The sequence below is a fragment of the Blastomyces dermatitidis genome, assembly GCF_000003525.1.
Source record: "Blastomyces dermatitidis ER-3 genomic scaffold supercont1.3, whole genome shotgun sequence".
NCBI classification, from domain to species: domain Eukaryota; kingdom Fungi; phylum Ascomycota; class Eurotiomycetes; order Onygenales; family Ajellomycetaceae; genus Blastomyces; species Blastomyces dermatitidis.
The window spans coordinates 3,110,366-3,137,641 of NW_025544776.1; the positions used below are offsets into that span (position 1 = coordinate 3,110,366).

General features: G+C 41.8%; 5 protein-coding genes across 6 annotated transcripts; 3 read left to right on the plus strand and 2 right to left on the minus strand.

Annotated features, from left to right (window-relative positions):
* Positions 1–5,921: 5,921 nt before the first annotated feature.
* Positions 5,922–8,268, plus strand: BDCG_03031 (uncharacterized protein). Its single transcript, XM_045418620.1, has 4 exons — positions 5,922–6,212; positions 6,305–6,945; positions 7,014–7,950; positions 8,031–8,268. The coding sequence occupies exons 1-3, from the start codon at positions 6,162–6,164 to the stop codon at positions 7,183–7,185; spliced, it is 864 nt and encodes a 287-aa protein (XP_045275150.1). The 5' UTR covers positions 5,922–6,161; the 3' UTR covers positions 7,186–7,950; positions 8,031–8,268.
* BDCG_16660 (uncharacterized protein) lies at positions 7,983–9,740 on the minus strand (the record flags this gene model as incomplete). Its single annotated transcript, XM_045425862.1, has 1 exon — positions 7,983–9,740. The coding sequence occupies one exon, from the start codon at positions 9,738–9,740 to the stop codon at positions 7,983–7,985; it is 1,758 nt and encodes a 585-aa protein (XP_045280267.1).
* Positions 9,741–11,270: 1,530 nt separating this feature from the next.
* BDCG_03032 (alkaline ceramidase) lies at positions 11,271–13,723 on the minus strand (the record flags this gene model as incomplete). Its single annotated transcript, XM_045418621.1, has 3 exons — positions 11,271–12,575; positions 12,642–13,428; positions 13,521–13,723. 3 exons carry the CDS (start codon positions 13,721–13,723, stop codon positions 11,271–11,273), a joined length of 2,295 nt encoding a protein of 764 aa, XP_045275151.1.
* A 362-nt stretch (positions 13,724–14,085) lies between these two features.
* Positions 14,086–17,432, plus strand: BDCG_03033. 2 transcript variants are annotated; one of them, XM_045418623.1, is made up of 4 exons: positions 14,497–14,778; positions 14,879–16,147; positions 16,487–16,969; positions 17,053–17,380. In XM_045418623.1, exon 2 carries the CDS (start codon positions 14,915–14,917, stop codon positions 15,473–15,475), a length of 561 nt encoding a protein of 186 aa, XP_045280268.1. In that variant the 5' UTR covers positions 14,497–14,778; positions 14,879–14,914; the 3' UTR covers positions 15,476–16,147; positions 16,487–16,969; positions 17,053–17,380. The 2 variants fall into 2 exon arrangements, with proteins under 2 accessions (XP_045275152.1, XP_045280268.1); XM_045418622.1 differs by having other exon boundaries at positions 14,086–14,778; positions 14,853–16,969; positions 17,053–17,432.
* A 467-nt stretch (positions 17,433–17,899) lies between these two features.
* Positions 17,900–21,690, plus strand: BDCG_03034 (cell wall anchored protein). The gene is made up of 3 exons (XM_045418624.1): positions 17,900–19,165; positions 19,261–19,895; positions 19,979–21,690. Exons 1-3 carry the CDS (start codon positions 18,841–18,843, stop codon positions 21,116–21,118), a joined length of 2,100 nt encoding a protein of 699 aa, XP_045275153.1. The 5' UTR covers positions 17,900–18,840; the 3' UTR covers positions 21,119–21,690.
* Positions 21,691–27,276: the final 5,586 nt, after the last annotated feature.

Below are 27,276 nucleotides of genomic sequence, written 5' to 3' on the forward strand. Positions count from 1 at the left end.
TTACAGGTGATATCAAATATTAGTTATCAGATAATCTTATGTATTGAGGATTCTTCACTCAGCAGACCTCTTTCAATCTTCAGATTATATAATCATCAATATATTGTATTAAAGCTTCTGTGTCTGCTAACACTTTTGCAGTTATCTCTCAATTCTTACTCAAGTGTCTCTTATACATTAACATTTCAGGTCTTAAGACATTGAGATGAGTGTTCACTTCATTCTCATCTGCATCTCAGTCAGAAGCCTGCTTCTTCTTTACATTCACAGAATTCAGAGAGTTATCTAATGCAGGCATCTCTTTCACTTTGAAGACTTTTTATAGAATATCAGTGAGTATCTCTGAGCTCACTGATTCTGCTAGTTTTTTAACTGCACATGCTGGGTGCAATCTTTTGTATCATGATTTTGATGTCTGCAGTTGAAACAAGCTCAATGCTCACAACATCAAGGTTTTCACTCAGAGAATCTCTTTTTCAGAGAATTCAGTGCTTTAGTGATGACATTCAGATCTAGATTCATTGTGTCTGAGTGTATGACTTGTGTCATAGAAGTCTGATTACTCATTCTCTGCTGAAATATACTTGATTGCAGTATTTTCTGTCACAATTGACTTACTTATTCCTGTATGATGAGGATGTTATATGCTTTCTTCACTGTGCCTGGCTGTGAGGTTAAGCATTTTCATTTCACTCTCAACTCAAGTGTAAGATCATGAATGAAGATCTGTAAATAGAAAGATGTTAAAAGCTCTTCATTCAACATAAGATAGTATAAGCTGAAGTGTGTGAAGTATGATGTAAGATTAGACTGGCCGCCGGGACCATGAATTTCACATTTGGTCTCATTTGGTCTGGTCCCATACATTTCTTGGCGTGAATCCCGCTGGGACTGGCTATCAAAAAAACATGTAAAGTGACTATATATCAGATCTTAAAATGGAACCATGACTTGAAAAAAATGAGAAAGTGGTCCCATTTGGTCTCATTTAGTCCCATTCTTGGCATAAAGTTACTATTTTTAGACATTTTAAGGTTTTTTTTAGACTATTTTTAATTTTTTAAAAAGTAACGCTTTTTGGTAACGCTCAAATGAGATTTAAAGTCATTTAAAGCAATAAAAATAATTTAAATTGAGAAGTGGAAATCATGGTCCCATTTGGAAAATGTGACAAGAGTAGACAGTAAGTCCCACTGGGACAGTATGGGACCACTATCTAATGTTAAAACCGTGTAATGGGATCAGTCGAATTGGTAATGGGACTATCAAAAAATCTGGTCCTGGTCCCAGACACGGTCACACGGTCAGTCTATGTAAGATCACTCACTTGTCTACACTCAGTGAAGCATTCATAATACTTGTCTTGCATGTTCACTTTCTCAAAGTTATGCAAGATTCATTTGAAAAACTCATTTCATGTTTGTGAGAATGAATATCACTTTGAGTCTGTGAGATTCATCTTTTCATCAGTCATTCATAATAACTTTGCTTTTCCATGTAGAAACACAGCAGATCTTAAGACTTGTTGAAATTCTGTTAACTGCCTGCCTGTGAGTTCATGTTCAATTCAATAATATGATTGCATCTGACTTAGCCAGCTGATTGCAGCATTATTTTTTCAGTTGTCATTGAAGCTTGATAGCTCTGACAGATCTCTCAGCTTGATATATTTCATACTCAGATTCTCATTCTGCACAGCAGTCTCTGATAATGTGTACACTTCTGAAGAGGTTGTGAATGATCATGATAAGACCTTCAGATTCAGTGTAGTCATCTATCTGTATAAACATTTGATCTTCTGCTGCAGGCCTAAGATCTGGTTTTCTCTATTCTTATTGATGATGGTGATTGCGTCAGCAAAGCTCTTCATAGTGAATGCTTGATCTGCAGTGAATGTCAATTGTTGTTTAACCTTTATCTCAGTCTGTCACTGTGTACACAAGGCCTCAATCTTGTTTAGAATTCTTGTACATGTACAGAGCTTTGATTCCAGTTCAGCAGTCTCAGCTGCTTTTCTTACTGCTTTGAGTAAACCCTCTGAGAGGTTCTGCATACCTTTCAGTTCAGGTAGCAGAGAAGAGTGTTATTCATATTAGTTAGAGAAGATATTCATTTCAGTGATTTCTCATTGATTATACAATGTCTATCATTATCACTATATCATTATATCACTATATTGCTGTATCATTATATCACTATATCATTATATCACTATATCACTCTGTTATCATCATATGACTTCAGTAATAGTCACTCTCTCTTTTATCCTTCTTTTGAGTAGAGAGTGAACTTCTTTGAATCTGGTTCATCACTTCTATTCTCTTTCTCACACCTCATCTGTTCGCATCTCATACATGGCATTCACCTGGGTGTGAAGTTTTCTCTCAATAAGTGAAGCAGCATCAATCAGATGCTCTTTCACTCACCGCCCTTCATACACTATCTTTTGAGGTGTTTTCTAGAACCACACTGGCATGATAACTACAAATCACTTCATAGGCAGAATTATCACACTCTGAAGGAGCCTGCACTTCTCACCGGTTTTTAGACATGCTATCAGATGTGATTCAAAGATTGCTTAAGCCAGTGTACAATTACAGATGTACACTGGCTTCTTATATATTGAATCTTGTATGCTAAATTAATTAGCGTACGCTATAGCCTCTTTACACGCGTACGCTAGTAGTTCGGAAGCGGCCGCGTTATTATCCAACAGTCGTACATTCTTCCGAATCACAAGATTAATAAGCAGAAGTTCAATGAGAATCTCAATCATCTGAACAGAGCAGTTAAGTACATTACAATGATATCTCACAAGTACAATTTTGATTGAAAAGTTGATCTTTCTGTGACTGCTACTACTACTGTTAATAACATTGATTCTACAGTTCTGAATACAGGTCTCAAGAATATAAAGATATCAAAGACTCTTTTGAACTGACACTGTGATCTCAGTCACATTCACACTGATGCTATAATTGCTATGATCAAGGATTCTCATACTGAAGTCATAATTAAAGACTCTAAGACTAAGTTCTTTTGCAAGAAATGTGTCAAGACTGATATGATGTGAGATTATTTGAAAACACTGATGTCTAGATCTATTCAACTCATTGAGAAGGTTCATATTAATCTTGCAGATGACAGACATACATTGAAAGATCTCTCTAATCATCTCTTAGAGTCTTATCAGAGAATCAGATACTGAATGCTTATCATCTGTGACACAACTCACTACTATTGAATATATTTTTTAAAGTTCAAGAATGAGACTGTTCAATACTTTGAGTTATGACTCAGATTCATGAGTAATCTCAGATATACAGCCCCTGCTTTTCTACAGACTGATATTAATGATGTTTTCTGATTCACACATATACACACAGTTATGAATTCATATAATATTAAATGAGAATTAATGATATCACATTCATCACATCAGAATAACATTTCTGAATGTGAGATTCATACTATTATAGAATGAGTTAGAGCTGCTCTTTTGAAAGATAATCTCTCTAAGAAGTTCTGAACAGATATTCTAGAGACAGTGATTATAATAATTAATAATACTCTCATATCTACAGTTCTTTATAACTCAAAATTTTGATCCTCTACTGCAGAGACTTCTGTGATTTCAAGTTCATATAAGATTTCTTGATGTGTACTTATGAATACCCTGCTGAATGTAAGGCATTTTCACTGATTGAGTACAGAGGTTTTTGTTCACTTGCATGAATCTCAGCAGCCTGCGGATAAGCTCTCTTCACATACTGATTTCTATTATATCATTGAATTCAGTGATATATTAATATATTGTCTATAACATTCTGAATCTGACAAGATTATTACCAGTAGTGATGTGAGGTTTCTAATTACTGAAAAATCAGAACTGATTGTTACATCTGTGACACTCACTAATAATATCAGTGTACTGAAACCTGATATTCATCTGATTGATGATGAAGATGCTTCTGATATTGATAATCTGAATTTCACATGATTGTAGTCTGTGAAATCACTGACTACTTACACTTCAAGCCTTATTACAGATAACCTCTCAAAGTTCTACAAGAATATCACATCTTGATTAGAGAGAATAGAAGATTATTGAAAGAAGTTTATATAACATGAGATTACTGATCTAAAGAGATGTAATACATGAAGTTTAATCTCTAGATCTAATGTTCTGAGAGATGAACTGATTACTTCAAACTGTTGAGTGTTTCTTAAGAAAGATAGACCTGCAGACCTGAATACTGATTCTGATGATATTCTTAGAAAATTATGTTGAGTGATTTGTAGTAACTGACTTAAGAAGAATTCTAGAGAAGAGATCTATACTTCTGTTATTACTGATACTGTTAATTATATTCTTTTTACAATAGCAGTACTACACAGTTGAACACTTCATCAGATGAATATAGTGATGATATATCTTTATAAGCATCTCATTAGAAAGATCTATATAAGACAACTCACTGAATTTAAGACAGATTTACTGAAAACACTTATCTGCATGATTGAGAATAGTCTATACAGTCTGAACTCTGCAGTAAAGATCTGATATGATTACTTAATAGCTCTGTTGAGTGATCTTGAATTTACAGTCAGTACTCATGATTCAGTACTCTGATATCATATATTTAGATATCATCTCTATATGACAATCTACATTGATAATCTCAACATTATATTCAAAGCTTCTGAGAATGCTGATTAACTAGTGAGTATACTTAGTGAGAAATTGAAAGTCAAGAATCTACATCAGTTAATCAAGTATTTGAGTATGAAGATTAATTGTTCAGATAAGAAAATTGATTTAATACATTGTCAATATATTAAATATCTTGTTGAAGATTTCTATCTTGATAATGCAGCTGTCACTAGAATATCAATAAAGAATGAATTCTGTATTAATGATTTCTCTATATCTGAGAAAGAGACTGATTTCACAATTCAGTGATATTAATATAATGTGAATTGCTTACAATATCTTACAGTTAAAACATATTCTGATATCACTTACACTGCCTCACTACTTGCTCAATGAAATGTTGATTCAACATCTCAATGTTGAAAGACTCTATTACATGTTATATATTATTTGAAAGAAATCATGAATCTGAATATTTTCTATAGACACAGTCTGTATGAGAAGTCTGTTTCTTTCATTTCTTTCATTTTTACTGTTTCTACTGTTTCTACTGATTTCTCTGTTATCTCTGATTTCTCTGATGATTTCTATCTACTCTTCAGCTACTCAGATTTCAATTGAGCTGATCTCTTGAATAATAATAGAAAATCAACATCTGACTACATTTTTAAGCTCACAGACAGTCTGATTTCATAATATTCAGTGAAACAATCTTATATATCTCTAAGTTTTAATGAGACTGAATATATGTCTCTTAGTGAGACAGTCTGCAAGACAATATAAATTCAGAATCTCATAATTAAGCTTAACTTCATTACTATATCTCTGATATGAATTCTTGCTGATAATAAGAATGTCATAGATCTCACAAAGATAACAGTCATTACAGCTTAAAGTAAGCACATTGACATGTGTTTTCATTTTTCATGTTAACAGTTGAATCAGAAGATCATTGATTTAGAATACATTCTCATCACTCAGATGACAGTGAATGAACTCACTAAATCTCTAGACAATGTGACATTTGCATGATTCATGATTTTACTAGATCTTACAGATACAAAAGTTGGGAATGTTTAATTTTACATTTGTATTTGGTTTTGACAGACTATCTTAGTGGTTTGAGTGTTTTTTTTTGTATGTGATTCTTGTTATCTCGAGGGGGGGTGTTGGCCCTTACGGCTGTTGCGGTTAGCGATCCCACTAGATCACGTGACCCACCACTATATTATGTTCCTGTAGATAGATCTATCAATACAACCTTCAACTATCCTACATTTTTAACCTTAAATTGATATCAGATGGCGCTAGATCTAAAGTAGCCGAGTTCCTTCTTGGCAAACGTCCAGTCTATTCCAACCTCCGTCATAGTTGATGATGCCGACTGCGTGAACGATGAACATAGCATCAACCAACTATCGCAAAGTAGATACAAAGACCAACTGTCATGGACGACTCACTCATGTCTTAACGCGAAAGAAAAAAAAAAAAAAAAAAGAGAAAGTTGATGGCTTCGTTCTTTAGCCTGAGTCAGGCATCTTGGCTCTATCCTTTACGAGTAAACACCATCCCCAAGCTCTCCCCCAGCTTTATCACCTGCGCGTTGGATTACTGCCTAGGTATACTGCTAACAACTTTATTTACAACCAGGGCATAATATTCTTTATCTCCCATCCTTTCCTATGGCCTCTGTTCCGTGCACGACTACTCTCCATCTCCCTCCTCTCTGCTTTCATTTATACCCTCCTATTCACCCTCACCTATCTCCCACAAGTTGCCTTTCTCGCCATCTTCCAAGGTAGCGGCGCCTGGGTAAATGGACTCTTCCTCGTCCTGGGAGAAGGCGCCGCAATCGTCCAAATACTCTTCGAAGCCTTCTTCGTCGATGAGACGCTCGTTGATGTCTTTGATGCCGTTCTAATAAGTCAGGGTGAAGAAGACCTGGTCGCTACCTCGCGGGCCATACATCCTCGAGCAGACCAGAGTCAAGGCGGGGATGGCGACGGTGATGGGAACGGCAACGGGGATGCTGCTCTATCGCTAAATCCAATGCAAAGGCTGGGTAAGCCGATTACTAGTGCCATATATGCGCCCTTCTCGGTGCGGCAGATTGTGGAGTTTATCGTTCTGCTGCCGCTTAACTTTGTGCCCGTGGCTGGGACACCGATGTTTCTGATCCTAGCAGGCTATCGTGCGGGGCCGTTGCAACATTGGAGGTATTTTGAATTAAGAGGGTTTAATAAGAATGAAAGGAAGAAGTTCGTGGCAAAAAGGAGGATTCGGTATACATGGTTAGTCCCTCGGAAATCTAGATTCACTTGCTCCAACCCCCCCCCCCTAACATCAAATACATCCACAGGTTCGGAACAGTTGCCTTAATCCTGCAACTGATCCCCATGCTCTCCATGTTTTTCCTTCTCACCACCGCCGCCGGTTCGGCTCTATGGGCAGCCGATTTTGAGAGACGTCGGCGGATAGCCATCGAGCGCGCAGAGGCAGGACGTCATAGTGAATATCGCACTCTTCCATAATATTCTCGACAATCAAACACGCCCGTACTATCTCTTCTCTCTCCCCATCTTCAATTTTTCTGGGTTTCGGCTTTCCTTTCGGGCGTTTCGGTTTCGGTTCCGGTAGACACGGAGTGGAAGGTTAAAGTTAAAGATAGTTACGGTTGAACTTAAAGCATCTAATACGATATTTATGCACGGATAATGTTTGGTGTATGTTTTGTTCCGGTTGATTTATTGTTCATGAATCGCGCTATACCGATATATCATTTCTTTCCCCCCCCCTTTTTTTTTTCTTTCTTTTCTTTTCTTTTGGTTTGTTTCCGGCCTCGTTGGGTAGTTATTAACTATATGATACCATAATAATGTCTGTATGATAATGCGATTTTCTTCAAACCGAGTTACACGAGAGAAAGCCGTTGTATGGGGAACTTGAGGGCCCCTAATATCTCACGCTAGGTGGAGAGGCGCCGACTGAACATGTATAGAGGCTACTCGAGGGAGAAAAAAAAAAGGGTAATTGACTACCAGTTCTTCTCATATTGCCAATGGATAGAATAGCATCTTATGTATGTATAACTTCTCCTTCCGAAAAGGTAAACTCGAATCCACACCCATGCCTATCAGGACAGAGACATATTTCGAACCACCAATGTCCACCATGGCATATATTAATATTAAGCTCCCTTCCTTTTTTTCAAAAATATTATTCTATTCACTCTCCCACTAGCGGAAAAAAAAGAATACAACACCTCAAAACCGAGTAAGAGACCATCACAATAAACGGTACGGAAAAAACAACCCCCGCCTTTCTAGCATTAGCCAAGTAATAACTCATCCGCCGCCCGCGTGAGGACGCCGACCAGCCCTCCTCCACCCTCACGGTCACGGTCACCGCCACCGTCCCTTAGCACCCCATCCTCTCCTACTGTGACAGGGTGAACATCCTCGTAGGTCTTTTCCTTGCGACGGCCATTATCATCATCGTCGTGACGGCCTTTGCCGTGACCTCGTCCACCCCCTCCGCGTCCGCCACCGGGTTCGCCATGGTGGCCACCGCCGTTACCTCCGCCGCGTCCGCCGCCGCCTCGCTCGCCGTCTCCACCCGGACCATTAGCTGGGGGAGGGTTGTTGGGTGGCGCTTGGTTAGCCGGGGGAGGTGGCGGCGGCGGTGGTGGTGATGGCGGTGGTTCTTCCCTTGAAGGCGCCTGGGTTGGTGCCACCTGTGCAGGTGGAGCGGGGGGTGCATGTTTTCGGGGCGGTGCTTCAGTTGGAGTTGGTGCTACTTGTACTGGCGGGGGTTGTGCTGGTTGAGCTGATGGAGGGTTTTCTCCTTGGACAGGTTCTGGAGAGTATGCGGGGCCGCATGCCGTTATATATACTGTGGTTGTCATCATCTGGCCTCCTTTCACGTTTTGCCGAGGTGGTTGCTCCTGGGGTGGCTGTTGCGGAGTTTTTTGGTTGGTTCCCGGGGGCGCGGGTGCAGGTTCAGGTGCAGGCTCGGGTGCAGGCTCGGGTGAAGGCGCGGGTGCAGGTGCGGGTGCAGGTGCGGGTGCAGGTACGGGTGCGGGCTTGGGAGCAGGTGCAGGAGCAGGTGCAGGTGCACGCGCAGTGTCGATCGCCGGCATGATTACTGTCGACACAAAGGTCTTGGTAACGCGGATGGTAGTTGTTGTACCCGTCGCCTGAGGCGGCTCTTCTGTGCCTTGCGGTATGATAGTGCTCCCACCTGGGTTCACAATTGAGTTTGTATCTAGGTTTGTACCCGGAAATAGAAACCAGGGCAGCGGAAGGGACCAGGGAAATGAGAATGGGAATGGAGATAGTCGGCCTGTTTCGGCCGGGGGGTGTGGTGCTTTGGTGGGCCTGATGGGCTCGGTTGGTATAGCTAGAGTAGATGCCATGTCCACTCGCGTAGCTAGAGCTTGTGTCCCAGGATGATCGGGGCCAATTTCCGTGGACACAGCTGGGATAGAAATTATGGCGGGACGCCTAGAAGCATCACCTCCATCAGGTGGACTAGGACTCGAAAGGGGTGGTGGAGGAGGCGGAGGAGGCGGAAGTGAAGAAGAAGGAGGCGGAGGCGGAGGCGGAGGAGGTGGTGGTGGTGGTGGCGGTGGAGGTGAAGAAGCAGGAGGAGGCGAGGAAGGTTTAGTATGTGGAGGTTGTCGAGTAATCGTCACAGTTTGTGTGCTGGTAATGCTGGTAGTCCCATCTACCAGTACATCTGCTGTAGCGACCGGGATGTCTGTACTGCGGAAGGTAGGACTTGTAGATCGTGGAGCTCCAAAAGTCGAACATATCGTTGTAGACAGATGCGGGCGATTTATTACCACGCAGGCCTCATTGTTTCCGGCTAGTTTTTGCTCGACGACATCATTGATGTTGAAAAATAGAGCACGTCCTTGACGCGCTGCAGCAACAGAAGAAACTTCCCCAGGCGAGAGAGGGCTCACTTCATTCGTCGCACTTCTCAATGGAGATAGGTTGGGGTATTGCGAACGCTGAGGAACGGGACCGGCCGCGACGAAGATTGCAAATGTCAGAGAGCATAGGACGCAATTTTCGAAACGCATCTTGGAGAATGAAACCAGCAGATGTATCTCGCTATTAGGAGCCGGGACTTATGCGGCCTTGTGCCTATACAGTTAAAAGTAGTTTTAAGGATGGTGAAATGCCGGAAGCGAAAGGATTTAACGAAATGTTTCAGCAAGTGTGTTGGGTAGATAGCAAAAGAACAAACGACTGATTAAAGCGGAAAGAAAGACGTAAGGAACAGGTTCTCTAAAGCTAGAGTAAAGTGCAAGATTTCATGACAAGCCCATGAAACGGATAATAAGCTCTGAAGAGAGGAGCTGTGGCAGAGGAAAAATATCTAATCTTCAAGAGGCCCGGGGGGGAACGAAGACCAGATGCAGTGGGAGAACACAAGTCCTATAAGTCCCTGTGAGAGAGAGCCGACAGCTAACTGCCAAAGACGCATTCTTCTTCCCTTGACCTAGATTTTAAACTAGGGGGGAGGGGATGAAGTATGGGCGCGAAAGACTTGGACATTGTTCTTGTGGGCGCCATGAACCAGTCTGTGATAACCGTGTTAGTATGTGACCATGGTGTGGGTGGTGGAGGGAGGTATACCGCGTTAGTTATGGCCCTGTTATTTTTTATGACAGTGGATTAACTGAAGCTAGATAAAGCAAAGGTGTTTCGACTTGAGAGCAACACAAAAGAGAAGATGTGGGTTATGTTGGAAGTACACTCTGTCGCACGGAGGCATGGTTGGGGGACGCGGGGGCGACGGGAGCGTTGACAAAGAGCAGATGTTGCGCACCAGCGGCACAGCACGCATCACCCGATTGGCGGAATGGGGGTTGGGATGGATGAAAGAGCAGGTATAAAAGAGGATTGCGACGAAACAAAGCAAAATAATGAATTATGAGAAAAGAATCTGGAGAGAATGAATTAATACGGAGATAAATACTTCTGGTTTCTGCGTTCTTCCGTGGCCAGATCAGCCAACTGGGCTTGGATGAGCGATATAAGAGTGCGAGATAGCTCGGATCTCTGCAAGGTACAGAACATGTTAATATAAAACTAACACAAGCCGTCGACGGGTTGGTTTCCGTTATCGAATGAGAGCTGTTGGAAATACATATTTACTGCTCGAATCGGATGAAAATGCCTTTCCTTATTTGCGGATCCTGGGGGAATAAGAACTATCCAGCGTACTCCGTCCTGCATTTGTCATTTCCTGCAAATACTGCACCACGCCTACGTAAGTCATGCGAACGTTTGCGAAGGCGTGATAGCAGGCATTCGGGTCCTTTTATAACAGGTCCCCGGACGGCAGCCGAATAGACCAGGAGATATCGGGATATGCAGATCAGCAAAGGCCGTGAAGATAGATTTAAAAATGTTTCTTCATTTGATTTATATTTGATGTTGTACAAGGGGAATTCGGGGACAAAGAAATGAGGGAGGCGGGGGAAAAGAAAAATTGCAAAAAGCAACAAGAAAAGAAAATCCGACATGGAGTTGGTTGGTTACTTCATTTGCTTCTTTCCCTAAAATGCAATACGGCAAACCCAAGAAAAAAAAATTTTTTTTTCTCACACCTGCACCTGGAAGGTTTCTCCAATTCCTTCAAATTGTGTGATCTCCCCGTTTATCTTCTTCCAATCGCCGAAGTATCTCATGCGATAGGTCCCACTCTTGAGTTTTCTTGGGTTCCCAACAGAATAGAACTCGTCATCAATAAGCCACTCAACGGTAACCTCGCTGGTGCCCAGGACAGGATTGATGCGCTTCCAATGATAAACTAACGTCCAGTCGAAATCGTCCCGAACTACCTCCCAGCTCCTCGAGCCTGGCGCTGAGTACTCAACAGCAGTATATGTTCCCTCGAGCCTAAGGTTATTCCGTGGATTGGCGCCGATGAACTTGGTTCTAACTGTGTCCCCTGGTTTGTAAGCTTTGGACTTGTCTGGAGAGGAGATAGCATCCCCAAATTTCTTTTGAATCGGCGTGGTGTCGTGGATAACTGGAGTTATGAAAGAATATGATATATCCGTATGGATTGGTGGGCTAGGTCCCGCAGGGAAGGGCGGCAACTTCTTTCTAGATGGCGAATCTTTGAGATATGGCAGATATGTGAGGGTTAGATTCATGTGAGCAGCCAAGGTATGGGGTCCATGGAGTGTAGATGCTCCTTCGTAACGCTGTACACCATATTCTTCTTCTGTGGTGATATAATGGACATAGGTATTTGCGGGACCGCCCAAGACGGTGATAGGGTCGGAGATCCCGAGAACATCGGTTGCTGATTTGGAGATAGCCTCTTTCCATCGTCTGCCAGCCATTGTACTCGCTTCACCTGGAGACACAATTATGACCATTTGGCCTACACGGAACAGCTGGACGTCTACAATGTTTGGAGACCAGGCGTAGGGCAATTTCGATCCGCCAACGTCAAGCAGGATGATTTTAGGTTCTTGGCATTTCTTCTGCTCTTTCGAAGGGGCATGGAGGAGGTCTCTTGCGACATACCAGAATGGGTTTTTCGTGGATCCATCCGTTGCGTTCTGGGTGAAATCAAACACCCCAGGGCCATCGGTGGTGCCTGCGGCGAACGAAAAGCCAAGGGAGGCGTAGCAAGTATTCAGGTTGCCACGACTGGGATCAAGCGGAGACGTGAAAGTAAAATTTGAAAAGTCTTGGAATGTATGGAAGGCGGCTACATTATCGGCTCCACGAATTGTAACGGCCGTTGAGTTCATTTTGGCAACCAGATCTTTGGCTGCAGCATACTGTCGGCGACCATTTTCAAAGCAGCTTTTTGCCCCTTGGTCCATTTCGCGGAAATAGGGCCCACGACCATGGCAGGCTGTGGTTTTCCCACCGCAAGTGCTTTCTTTCTATTGTATAATATCAGTATGCCTTTTTAAGCTAGAATGATTGTACTGGAGAAATAGTGAACATACGAAGGTACACGGAAGACCAGATCCATCCTCACACCAAGCTCCAAGGGTGTTGGGGGACGTGTCTCCAACGTTAGACTGCGAGAATCCGGCCACAAAGTCATCTGCATATTTCGCATCATCCTGAACACTTCTCTCAAACAAGTACGCAGCAACGCCCTTGTTATCTCCAGCGATAAGTGTATTGTTACCGAAAAGCGATGTTCCATGCACAGGATAAAAGGTAAGGATACCGATAGTTTTCTGATCGGCGATCCGGTCGAATTTCAAGAGAGTCAGTGTCTTGTCAACATCGGAATTGTAACGTTTTTTTTCTTCCTCCGGATTCGCGATATATGCGGATGGGCTGCGGTTAATAGCGCCGTCCTCAACTTCGATAGATCCAAAGCTCAGCCGGCCAGGAGCCAAGTTCTCATGAGCTCTCTTGATAGATAACAATGCGCCATCAACAATTGCCCGATAGCTCTGTTTATCAAAGCCCAAGCTTGTAATCTGTGGTAGGAGGTAGTTCAACCATGCTCCAGGTCCCGCGTGTGAGTGCGTCCCTGTAACGGCAACATTCATCTTTCCGTAGCGAGTGTACTCTCCACCTAGAGCTCTAAGCCCGTCCAAGATACCTTGTCTAATTGCAGTGTCACCCATCGCATTATCGAGAACGAGGTATACAAAACGCTCATCAGGATTCTTGGTGCTTCCCACGATAAAGGCACGGGAATAGATGCGCTGTCGAAGTCCGGTTCCCACTTGATTTATATCCGCGTAACCCATGAGGTTGAGCTCCACGACAGGTCTTCAGAGGCAAAAAATAAAAAATAAAAAGGAATTGTTAGTCAGTTGGCAACACCAATACAACCGAATAGACGCTTGACCGGAGGGACTTGCCCAGTAATATCAGCCTTCCCAGTACCCAAGAGAAACACATCGTCTTCCCCATTCGATTGCCGTGACCTACCGGAATATGCGCTTGTCTTGGAAGAGTACCATGGTGAGGGTTGAGTATCTTCCACGACGAAAACAAAGTGCAAAAGGACGAGTACGCAAGCCAACGAACCGAGCAAGCCCGCGAGGATTCCCCCAGGCGCCATCTTGAATGGAGATCTTCAGTCGTGGTTTGAAATGTCTTTAATAGCAGTAGAACAAGATGCGCTCAAAGACTCAGAGCGACGCAGGAATGTCGGACAGCAGGCCCTGCCTCGGGGTTTGTAGCGTGGTCGTACAGCGAAAAGGGTTCTACTTATATATGGCCCACATCGTGTGAGCAGGGCATGAGACCCTTCAGGATCCGGAGTAAATATTTCAGGGGCAATGCAACTATTCACGCTTGGTGCTGCGGTTGAAGGGCGCGTTTGGATTCCTGCGGAGTGGATGAGGGCCACATGATGGAGGTTCCTAAGAATCTCGAAGCGAGCTTACTTTGGATCAAATCAGGATTTAGAATTCCCTGTTGCGGTGGACAAACACTGGTAGCACCAGAGCTGGCCATCTTCGCGCACGGTAGTCAGGGCCAAACCAGCGACTACTGAAGGATGATCGCCGTCGGGACATGAAATCTGGGGAAGTTTTGCCTGTCAAATGGCATGTTGAAGCCAACTGTTTCCCCATCCCCGGTGCTGGCATCGCAACCGACGAGCAGGATGTGCCGAGTACAGGCAACTCTAAGGGGCCAATTGCCGATGAATTAGAGTGCAACTCGAGATAAACATGTGCCACGCCTTGCCATGAAGCCGGGGTAATCATGAAAATATCAGAAAGATTCAAAGACTCGCAGCTGCCAAAGATTATTGTGATATGGAGGAACCCATGTAGCTCGGTTCGGCTTGTAACTATATGTACATGTACCAGCAGGCTAATTTAGTGTGGAAGGGTACATGGTTGTGTTGCTTGTCTCCCAGGTACCCTCACATACTAAATTTGCCTAGGTGGTACAAGGCTGTAGCTAATCCGTACAAGGGAGGGAATTTAGTGTAATCACGTGATATCTATTCTTGCGATGTGGTGTAACTACAGCATTGCTTATCTCCCCCAAACCATTCAACACACAGACCGGAGGAGACTTTCAGGGCTTCAACCACCAAGTATACAAATCTCAGCGACAACAGGAAAATGCCTCTTATAAACGAATTCCACGACTCCCTACCATGTAAGTTGCTAAAGTCGCGATCATCCTCCTCCCCGTGCAATCGACGGCTTCATGGTTTATTAACACTTGGCCAGACATTGATGGTGACCCAACGGCGCAGGCTCGTGCCGATATTGACAAACTCATCTCCGCTGAAATGGCCCCCAATCACCAAACAGTCCTCCACCCGTCCATCCCCGCTCTACCCCAAAGTCAATTCTCCAGCCTCATGCAAAAGGAACTGGACCGAAAGGAGGCGAACCTGCCTCTAACGGGCGGCATTGACTTGTCGAGATACGAGGCTCCGGAAGCTCCAGAGGACACCCTGGCGTCAGGGAAAGAACCTGCGGAGATCCTACATTGCTGGCAACAAACGCTACGAAAAGCGTACACTGCCAGCTCTCATCTATCCACAAGACAGGAAAATCTAGCTCTACTAGAGGCACACGGAAAGAACGCGTGGCTTATCGGTAACTCGCAACTGGAGGATATACTACGACGGATTGAAAAAGAACTGCAGGAAACGAAGGAAGCTACAGATGCCGTCCATAAAGAGAGGAAAATGAGGCAGGAGACAGCAAGGGGCGAGCTTGTCGGGTTGGAGGATGCTTGGAAACGAGGAGTGAGTGGGATAATCGATGTGGAATTGGCAGCGGAGAAGCTTCGGCAGGACATTCTTGAGCGGAGACGCCAGCTATCAGGAGTCCAGATGCAATAATGGATGCACATTCCCAGGATCTTCGTTACGCTATATATCAAGAGTCCTTGGAAACACCGCTCTGGCGGAATTAGCTGGTTCTCCCGAGCCTCTCCCAGTACGCGTTAGTCCTATCAAGGAAGAATTTGGGTCGAGCCGCTGCCCGAGAAAATATAAAAAATAAGCGCCAAGGATTTTGATGGGAAATACATACAAAACTGAACGGGCGCATTGGCATGCATGACTCGTGAAAAGTCTAACGGGTAAAGAGCGATTGGCTGCAGCAGGTTTTCAGCGAGCATTTGCGTTTACCCGTTCATCACCCGAGTCAGTACAAGACCAGTTTTATCAACTTTCCTCGGAAACGACTATCTATTCACAGGGCAAATGCCTTAGTCGGTTATACGAATGCGTGTCTCGAGCGGAGAAACAAGGGAGCTTGGGCCCTACACAATATTTGGATATAACTCTTGAACAACATCCCGAGAGGAAGGATGGGAGCGGATGCTATATCAAAGTCTGGAATTCTTCATATGTCGTCCAACATTGTCAACGAGTGCCAGCTACCTAGATAACGCCCTGCATTTTGTTCCTTAGAGGGCGCGACGGACCGAGCGGGTTTGCTCGTCATTCACCTTGTCCACACATGACCGCCAAACTACCATAAAAACTCCAACAATATTATGTCCATTAGTCAGTTCCCATCTTTCTAACCTAGGGCAGAAGGTGCCAACGGTTATATCAATTCCATTTAAAACTAAGATTTCACATTTCAATGGCATCCTACTCTATAAATGAATTCTTTTTATTTTTATTTTCATTTTCATTTTTATTTTTCTGAACCGCCATGACCATATCGTCCCCACATTTGCCAGAAATGAGCACTACTACTTTCCCCTTCACCTCAATATATAGAGTTTCTCATATATTGTTTCTCATTCGAACCCCCCTCAAAAGTTTCCAATGGTGGAGAGGAACTTCATTGGAAGAAGTTTGCGTTTCTTATGACTTTATGACTAACTATCCCGCTAGCCCTAGACGATTGGAACCTAACTCCTGAACTCCTTACTACCTACCTTGCTCTTTTTTCAATTAGCTTTGCATCCACAAAGATTTTATTATATATCATATAGAATACGACGAAATATTATCTCCCACTCCCGATAATGCGGAGAGCGGGGTCTAGGGGTCTATTAGTACGGGCACGGATATCAACCCCCCCGGTCCCCCCCTCCTCTTCCTCCTTCCGCAGGTTCTAATTCAAATTGATCTACCGCGAGGAGGGAGGTCCGTTTTGCGTCCCTGTTGGCAGCCTGACCAACCTGGACTGTAATATTCATGTGCACCTCATTGAAGCTCTTTCTATTTGAGAAGGGTTTTATCGCCCTGGCATATCTCCCCGTGACGTGAAGCTGCATTCGATCACAGCTTCTCTCTAACTATTCCCGTCCATCGGAATGGTCTCGACGGCATGAAGGGGCTGAAGCTTTCCGTATCTCCTGACATTATTCCAGTGTAGGGATGCCTCCGGCGTCCTTGTCCCTTCTCTTTCCCTTTCTAGTCACATACGCCCGATGCTAACTTTTGCGCGACTGTAGAATAACTTAGACCGCGCTTCTTATTGGTGAAAAGTGTGCAGTCCCTACTGCGGAGGATTTTGTGTATTCCGGTAGCTGCACTGGATCTGAAAGATTCTCACGAGTCACTGGCAATCTCGCCCGACTTTAGATTGGTTTCAAAGCGGGGGGGGCGATTTCAGTTTGCAATATAATCGGCGAATATATAACCGTCAAAGAAGAAAGAGAAGGAAAGAAAAGGATGCAGAAACCGAAATTGAGTTTCCTTGTTAATTAACCTTCCAATTGCTGTTAATATTATAAGTAGCTTCGATGGCATATATGCTTTCTCTGGGATTGATAAAACTAGTACGCAGTAATAAGTTTCAAATCGAAACTTCTATTCTTCGTAGCAACCATGGAAAGATATCGGGAGAGGAGTGAACAACATTATTATTATTATTCCAGGGACGGTTGCATAACAACCAACCATTTGACTCTAGACTTCCAGACCAAAGTTTGGGCTCCGCTAAGCTAGCGCCGGCCTGAAAATAAGCATACAAGAACCAAATAAGCTAAGTAGTTTATCGCCCTGTTTTTAAGAACGAAGCTTCAACAAATTACAATGTAATGGGTTTTAAAGCAGCGATCCCGTGAATTCTCGGGGAAATCGAAGCGGCCAAAGCTCGCCTACTTCTGCCACATGTTTTAGTTATCCATCAAGCCCTTGTAAGAAGTACGGAGTAAGTTATAGGTAACTAGTCCGTACAGATGTTGGCGGGGTAAGTTAACTTAAGAGAAAGTGTATTTATATTTAGATCAAATTAAACTCGCTCCCCTTTCAATTGAAACATCGCGCGTCTAACCTAGGTAGGTACAGTTACTAGTCCATACATACAATGTACACCTCCTTCCCCTGTTCAGAGAGTTTTTATGCTTTAAAAAGCCATACAAACAACTGTGGAACTGATTTGAGCCGGCAATCTCTGTGTCTATATCACGTGATATGGTTTCGAGCCCCGAGGATCCTCACCACCACCTGCGAGTCCTTGCGTTCGTTTTGCTCAAGCAACATCCTGGTAGTTAAAGAATCCACCAACAAAGTGCATGATGATGCCGGACGAAGACGAACCAATTGCTTGGGAATATACTGTTTATTGCCGACTTGCCAAGCGCTGCCGGTTGGCGCGTTACGTATCTTGCTGCGGGGAGTCAGCAAGGAACGGCTGGTTAAACTCCTCTATTCCTACGATGTACGGAGTAGCATGGAAGAAGTTTCTTTGTTTCTCAACCTATGGACGACGATACATACAGAATTTCGGCGGTTGTACGTTGGCTTACTCCATTATCCGTTCAGATTCTTTATGCCAACTCCAGAGACCTATTATTCATGATTACTCTCATTATTATTATTATTACTTTCTGATCGGTGATCACACGGTCCCGTTTCGGTCAGGTCAAGCGTTTTTTTGGCCGTTTGAAGCTACTGGCCAATCCCGGCACAATCCCTAGGTTTTTGTCGACTTGGGAGGCCGGCGGAGAGTGAGACATTCTCAGACCTGGGACATTCAACATTTATTCGCTCTTTCCACCCCCCCCCCCCCTCCTCCTCTTCCTCTAATATCCTTACATTTCTGATTTCTTTATTATTCAATAAATAATTGGATTTGTTTGAACTTTCCGGGGTTTGTTTTTTCTTTTTGCGTTGGGTGATGAGTAACTGAGCGAGAGCGAACATACTAATATAGTAGTAATCAGTGGTCGGGTTAGATTCAAGAATCCGACTCTTTCGATAGGATACCCCAGGGGATTTTGTATTCCCGATGATAGATGATGCCTCTCGCTTATTTCCTTTCCCATCTATCGATGCCTCGATTGTCGCTGCGGTTTCTTTCTTTCGCGCTTTTTACTTATTTCCTTGTTCATAATGACCATTCTTACGGGGTCGGGGTGATGGGTGTGGCGGCGAGGGCTGCGACACCGAACTCGGATCGAATATATAGCCGGGTGGGTAGAGACAGGATCTTTAGGCGCGAGGATACACCGACGGATGTTTGCAAGCGATGGTCTCAACAAACAGCAGTGGTCAATGGGACACTGTATAGTTTTGGAGGACGGTCCATGACCGATTCAAGTCAAAAAGATAACACGTGGAGTATGTACATGCAATTCCGATCCTCAAGGTGGATAACTATATCTCTCACTGTTCGGAAATGTGTTCTGCTAACCGTTTCGTTTTGATGATAATAGACAATGACTTTATGACCCTCGATTTAAAAACCACTTGGGATATATCGGCTCCCAAACTTACCGGCCTCCCCCGACTATCCGGGCCCCCACCAGTGTCAAACGGATACCTTTGGAATTCCCTCGAATCCTTGTATCTATATGGCGGAGAGTACTCCGATAATCCACGGGACTTCCCTACGGCATTCAGTTTATGGGAGTACCACATTCCGTCGTCGAGCTGGAAGGAACATAAAAATCCCCGTACTTCTCGGGGGAGCAATTCCAATGCCGGTGATCGGCCTGTTCAGCGGTCTGCGGAAGGCGCAGGCATTACGGTTCTGGAGTTGGGAAGGGGCTTCTATTTTGGAGGGCATTTGGATGGATACACGACTGAGGGCTGGGACCTCTCCGTCCCACGAGTATATCTGAAGTCGTTCATCGAGTATACGTTCCCTGGCTTTATGAACAACGATGTAGAAAGTTTAAAAGGAGATAAACCTGCCGGATCGAATGGTGCCTGGCGAAATATCACCGAGGGTGGACTCCAAGAATCTGCCGGATTTACTGAAAGGGCTGATGGAGTCTTGGTATATGTGCCTGGATTTGGAAAACATGGGGTTATTCTGGGTCTGGCTGGTGGGACCAATGCGACATTCGTAAGTGTTATATTAAAATCCCCCCAATGTGGATAGTCTGTTATGTTCATACAAACCAGCTCGCTAACTGCTCTGACTAATAGACCCAAATGAATGTTATCGATGTCTATGACATTGAAACTTCCATGTGGTACAAACAAGCAACAAGCGGAGAGACGCCAGCGATCCGAGTTAATCCGTGCGCAGTTGCTGCGTCCGCAGCAGATGGAAGCAGCACTCAGGTGTATCTATATGCTGGGCAAAACCTAATTCCGTATGGAGAACAGATCCAGTACGACGACATGTGGATCCTCAGCATCCCCAGCTTCACGTGGATCAAAGTCAACACGAATGGCCAGTCCGTTCCCCCAGCCCGAGCAGGACACACGTGCAATATCTGGAATTCTCAAATCATCGTGATGGGCGGCTACGTGGGGCAAGACCTGACCTGCGACAGTCCCGGCATTTACATCTTCGACGCATCCACATTACAATGGAAAACGCAATACGTTGCGCTGGAAGGGGCCAACTACCTGAACCAACAAGACTCCCAAAAGCATGACATGAGAGGCCTGAGCGGTAGCTATGGCTATAAGGTCCCCAAGGCCGTCCAAAAGGTCATCGGCGGCGATGACCAGGGGCGTGCAACGGTAACTAAACCCGCAACGGCAGCCACAGGAGGGCCCATGGCAACAGGGAAACCCATCACATACACCGTGACGAACCCGGATGGCTCCGTAACCACCCACACCAGCTTACCGGGCCAGGGCCGGGGGGGAGGACCCAACGTAGCGGCCATAGCCGCCGGCGTTGTCGCGGGGTGCCTATTCATCCTCGCCATCTATCTCGGATTCTGCATCTTCGTCTACCGCCGCCAGCTAGCGCTGTACAAGAGCCACATCGCCGCCGTCCAGCGCTCGCCAACCAGCAGTCGCATCGCGCTCAACGGCGACAAATTCGGAGCTTCCTTCGTTCCTCTCTCTTCCTCTGAGAATACTGGTAGCGCACGGCACATGTCGTTCAGCGAGACCGGGTCGAACGTAACTGCTGCCTTTGGGGCGGGAGGAGGGACGCAGCCGGGCTATCGCGGGTTTACGGGAGATTTTCGACCGTCCAGCGGACCCGCTGGGGGGTTGGGGAGTGCGTATAGCAGTACGGACGACCTGCTTGCTGGGCAGGAGCCGACATTTTTGGGGGTGATGTTGAATCCTCGGCGGAGTTTGAGGGTTATTAATAAGGATTGAACTTCTTTTCCCCTGTTTTTTTTTTTTTTTTTTTTTTTTTTTCTCTTTTAATATGCGGTCATAGCTAATATGGTATATCTATTGTGTGCATGGTTTTGTATTTGTGCTATGTTTCTTTTTTTGCATGCATGCGGGCGTTGGTCGGTTTATTCTTTTTTATCCTTTGCGTCATAATGATTTTTGTTTTCCGTATCATGATGCCGTTTTGCATGTTTTCCATTTCTCTCTGTGCTATGGCTAATTTTCTCGTTCTTGTTCTTTCCCACTTGCTCGTCTTTTTTTACTTTACACGTGTTTTCAAACATGCATGTAAAAAGTTCCCCTTTTTTTGACCTGTCGTTTCATCGTACAGTTAATAATACCCCGATCTTGTGTCGTCATGCGGATTCCTCTCTTTATTTCATCGAAAGTTGAATTTTTCTTTTTTTAATTTTTTTTTTTCCTCTTTTCTTGTATCTATCTATCTACCTTGCTCTTGCTGTCTGCAAGGATGATGAAAGACGATAATCAATATAATAATAGTTACAGTTGGTACTTAATTTATACATTCCCTCCAACAACCTGCACCTTTGCCCTTCTTCGGGACCGCTTACTTACTCATACTACCACTTCCCCTCCCCCTATCCCCCCTTTTCCTCCTCTCTCCCGCCCCAATCAAAAGGGGGGGGAAGCTGCACGGGTTATAACACGAAAGCTCCCTCCGTAGCTATATTATTGAAAAAGAAAAAAAGACCAACCCCATCCGCTTCGATTTTGAAGATTCATTTGTAAGCCAAGCGTCGTCAATCAAAGGCTACGTCCTCCCCATACGTCACGAGGTTCTCCCGTGCGTAAGGAGCAAATGAAGGACCAGCGAGCGCCACACCGAGGCATTTACGATGCATGGTGTTAAGAGAAACGTGTTGCTAAGACCACTTAAATTCGGCCGTAAGAATTTGTATTTCTATAACTATGTGTTTTCTTTTGTGAATAAATAAATGTTTGGAGTGCGAACTGACGTTTTCTCCCGTTTGAGCTTCCTGTGGCAAAACAAAACAAAACAAAAGAGTTGGGTGATGTAGAAAAAAAAAAGTAAGCAATTATTAATAATGGCGAGGAGGAAAGGTTTATATTTCGGAGAATTATCATATCTAGCGGCGGAGTTTAGAGCTTGTAGCGACCTAACAACATATACGAAAGATACTCAGATTCTTCATGTAGTATATAAATGAATCAGGGCTAGCTATGCCCAAAGCGGAAGACATGCCCGCCGGCAACCCGGCACAATCGTTTGAGCTGAGTAAGTTAATAAGATACTGCTTGTAGTTAACTACTACTACTACTACTCTTGGAGGATAATGTTGTTGTGTTGTAATCTAACTACGCGAGTTACACTAAATGAATAGGTTGGGGTGGCACGTGACTAGGGTAGGTGTAGTAATCACCAACACCCCCCCTTGCTACACCGTGGCCTATAAGCCACCACCCGGGGCCTCCCCCATCCTCAAATCTTTTGAAAATGCAATAATAATTAATTACATCAATTGGACTCTAATTTCCTTATTAGGAAAGACATCTGTACAGTAATAACTGTAAAAATCAAGAAATACATGCAAAATCTATTAATCTGCTGTATTATTATTATCATTTAATCATTTCTTTCTGATCTCTTTCAAATCAATTCTTTTGACAAAATCTTCAAATGCAGGCTTTGCCAGTGGCTTGGTGAGCTCATCAGCTATGTTCACTGTAGAATCAACATGTTTTATCATGATTTCCTCTTTTTCAATTAAATTATGAAGAATATGATATCTAATCTTGATGTGATGCAATCTTTGTGTTAAGAATTCCCTCTTTACTAGATCAATTGCTCCCTTATTATCAACTTATAGATATGAGTATATTTTCACTTTTTCATTATTCATCAACTCAGTATCATATAACATGTCATTCAATCAGATTATCTCATAAGCTGTCTCACTAGCTGCAATATATTCAGCTTCTGTGATTGATTTGATAATAGATATCTGTCTCTGTGAATGTCATGAGATCAGTGACCTGTTAATCAATATAATATAGTCAGTAGTCAATTTATATTGAGAATTCACTTCTACTCAGTCTGAATCACAGTATGTTACAGAACTCAGATTATCTTCTATCTTCTTCTTATATAATATATCATGATTTTTCATCTTCTTGATATAATGTAGAACATGCTTCAATACTGTCTAACATGCCTTGTGCAGACATGAGTTAAAATGTAAGAGATAGTTGACTGTGAATGCCAGGTCTGATCAGCTGCTTGAGATTAAATATTGTAATAATTTCAATTCTTGATAATATCTTATAGCTGTAAAGTTATTATTCAATTTATCATTCTCATCAGGTGAAAATTTCAGTTATATACTCATTATCATTGAAGTCTCTGCAGGGTTAATCTTATTCATTTCAAAATCTTTCAATATTTCTTCAATATAACAGCTCTGTGTAATCACTAGATCTTTATCTCAGTATTTAATCTTCATTTTCAGGTAAGGTTTATTCTGTTTGACTTCTTTTATCTAAATCTTTTTCTGATTTTCATTAAAATTCACTCAATTTCACTCTCTTCAGACTCTGTGATTCAACAGTCATTAATATATAGTGTTAAGAATAACTTATGAATTGAATGATAAAGAAATTCACTGTTGTAAGATGAGATCTTGAATTCTAGATTTATTAAGTATTCTGTTGTAAGAAAATATCATGTTCTTACTATCTGTTTCATTCTGTATAAGCTCTGACATACAAGCCCTACTAATTCACTACAACTGTACTTGATCTCTGTAAGTAGTTACATAAATATCATCTTATTCTGAGGCAATACCTCATTTAAAAACACAGATATATAGTCAATTGATCTGACTTTTCAACCTCTTGCTGTTGATATAGTAAATAAGCTTCATGATATAGATTCAGACATCACTGCTGCATATAACTTATTATAATGAATATCTTGTTATTGTAGAAATTCTCTAATTACTCAATGAGCTCTAAAGTGAATGATTTCACTTTTATTATTCAACTTCTGATCATACACTTATTTACCTGTAAGAATATTCATTTTCAGAGCCTTTTCAATGATAATATATGTCTTCTTTCATTCAAAAGTTTCCACTTTCTTTCTCATTGTCTGGTGTCAATGTTCTCAGTCATGACTTCTTTTGATCTCTGTCAGTGTGATCAGACAGTCATTAAGAACACTGAGTACAGAATCTTCATCATTCACAGAGTTATTCATATTATTATTAACAAGTTCTGTCTCATCATCTAGTAGATACATCAGTTTCAGCACACTGTTCATATCATCATCAGTAAGCATCTTTAAAACATCAGGTTTATTCTTTATGAGTCTTCTTAGAAGACAGTGTTGTCATCTCTTTATAATGTCAAGAACATTCAATTTCTCTGACAGTTTAACTGCTTCTTTAATAACATTCACTGATACTTCTTCTATTATCAATTCTTCATCAAAAACAACATCTCTTACAATCTCAAGCTTTCAGATTGCAGGGTCTCAGATACAATATTGATACAGTTCTTGATATTCAACTAATTATCATTACTTACTGTCAGTTCTATTCACAAGCTTATTGATAATTTTCAGATTCTTCTTATACATCTTACATTCTTATCTATGTATTCAATGAGCAGAAGGTTGAACATCTGTCTAAGCTTTAAAAGAAAATAATGAGATTCTCTTCTAACACCTGTAAATCTTCATTAATATTGAGAATGTGTTGATTATTATAACTGCAGCTTAAATAGCTTCACTTCAAAGTTCTCTTACAAGCTCACTGTTAAATAGTAAGCTTCTTATCTTTTCATCTACAATACAATTGACATGTTCTGCAGGGCCGTTGAACTGTGATGTATCAGATATAGTGATCTTATATGTGATTTCTTTCTGCTGGCAGTAGATCTTTAATTCATTACTTTTAAATTCATCTTCACTATTTCAGTGTAAAGTCTCAATTCAACATTGAGTAGTGGCCTCAATTCTGTCAATAAAGATCATCAAATGTGCAGTGATCTCACTCTTTGATATTATAAGAATAATTCACCTGTATTGTGTGACATCATCTGTAATACTCATTCAATAATTAACTCTCTCATGAGTAGAGAGATTGGTTTCATCATATAGTATACAGTCATCACCTGCAAGATTTATAAAGAATCTCATCACAGATTTGACAGTTCTTATCATTGATGTGAATGTTAAATGTGTCATTTTTACCTGTACACAGGTCTTGCAGAATGGCAAAGCCCTGTCACTCTTGATTCTCATTTTCAGTTATAAATCTGCTGCTAATTTAGTGATATCTGCAGGATTGAGATGATCAAGCTTTTAATGTTATTATAACATTGTGTGTTCAACAATCTTAATATTCTTATTGAATAATGCTAGCAGGAGATCTTTTTTCTCTGCAGACTGTAGAATTTTTACAGGTTTAAATTCATTATTTAATATTGTGAATTGAATCAAGTCTCTAGTTATTAATTGTTTTTCCAGAATGTAGATATTCTTATCACTTAATTTGACAGTAAAACTCAACATCTTGTCAGAAGAGATTAACAAGATTGAATGAGTGTTCTCATAGATCAGTTACTTATATGTATAGCTCTGATGTATAAGCTTCTCAAAACTCATAAGATTTATCTTCAGCTTGAAAATATAGCAGATATTCTGCAGCAGCAGATTCACTTCTTTAACTGATATATTCACCTTCTCTATAGCTGTTGTAAAAGCTATTAATCTGTCAGCTATCTTCAATATGATATTAACCTTCTGCAGCACTATTGATATGAGATTCTTGTAAGGTGTAGTATGAGCACTGAATTCAGAGTTCAGAACCCAGATATCTTTATCAGTTTAATCAGTAGAATAGACTGTTTCTGTTGTATAAAATACTTGCTTAACAATATTATGAACTGATGCTGAGCCTGTTTCATTCTTATTCTTATTCTTATCACAGCTAGTAGAGTGTTTTTCAGAAAATTTTAATTAGCAATCTGTTTGAATGTGATCAATCTTCTGATAATGATAATATATTTTAATAGTATTATTACTCTTTCTATTCAGCTTGATGAAATCTTTGTTCTTATTCTCAGAGATCTTCTCTTTCTTCTTATTCTTTTTATTCTTTCTATTGAAATCTTGAGCATTATTTGCAGGATTTTTCATGAATTCAGTACTTACTTTATTCACAGCAGAGAGTTGCAAAAGAATATTATAACACAGGCTTATAAAATCATTCTCTAAGAGTTGAATATTATCTTTGTCAATTTGATTCATTTAATTTCTTATAAATAAGGCTCAATCTCTGTTGACTTCTGTAAGCAGTCTGTTGAAAAACATAATATTCAGAATCTCATATTCTAGATGAATATAATCAGTTCTTATAGTAATTAGATATTCAATGAAAGTGTAATTTAAGTCTTTTAACTTAGCAGTCATATTAATCAGTTTCTCAAATAGATGAGTTCTGTGAATAGCAGGCCTCTTAGAAAAGTTATTCTCTATAATAGTTTATAGAGTATAAGCAGACAACTTGAATTTCTTAAGTATTATGAAATGAGTTTTGATCTGCAGAGCAATTGCAGATCATATGTAATTATATAATTAAAGATTGCATTCTTTTCAGAAATGTTACATGTTCATGATGATATTCTTATTAAGATTATTATCTTTAAGAATATCATTAGTTTTAAACTGTTCTATAGTCAAAAGAATTTCCTCTCTTCATATTAAGTAGTTAATAAATTCAGTGAGAACTATTAATCTTTTAATAAGTCTTACTTAACTTCTGAATTCTTCAAGAACTTTCATTATAACAGATATCTTCTCTTTTCATTGAAGATATTCTATCAGATCTGCTCTTATCTCATTATCTGCAGAGTCATCTCTACTGATCTTCATCTGCTTAATCTTATACTGAAGTCTTGTAATTTCTAGTCTCATGTAAGTCTTCTCACTTACTGAGCTATTGTCATTTCAGTCACTTGAGTTCTCTGTATTATCTGACATCTCACTGATGTCTTTAACTGAGTCTTCATATTCATTATTGAACTTATCAGATTATTCTTTCACAATCATATTATTCAGCTCAAACACTTCAGAAGTCATCTTCTGATTCATT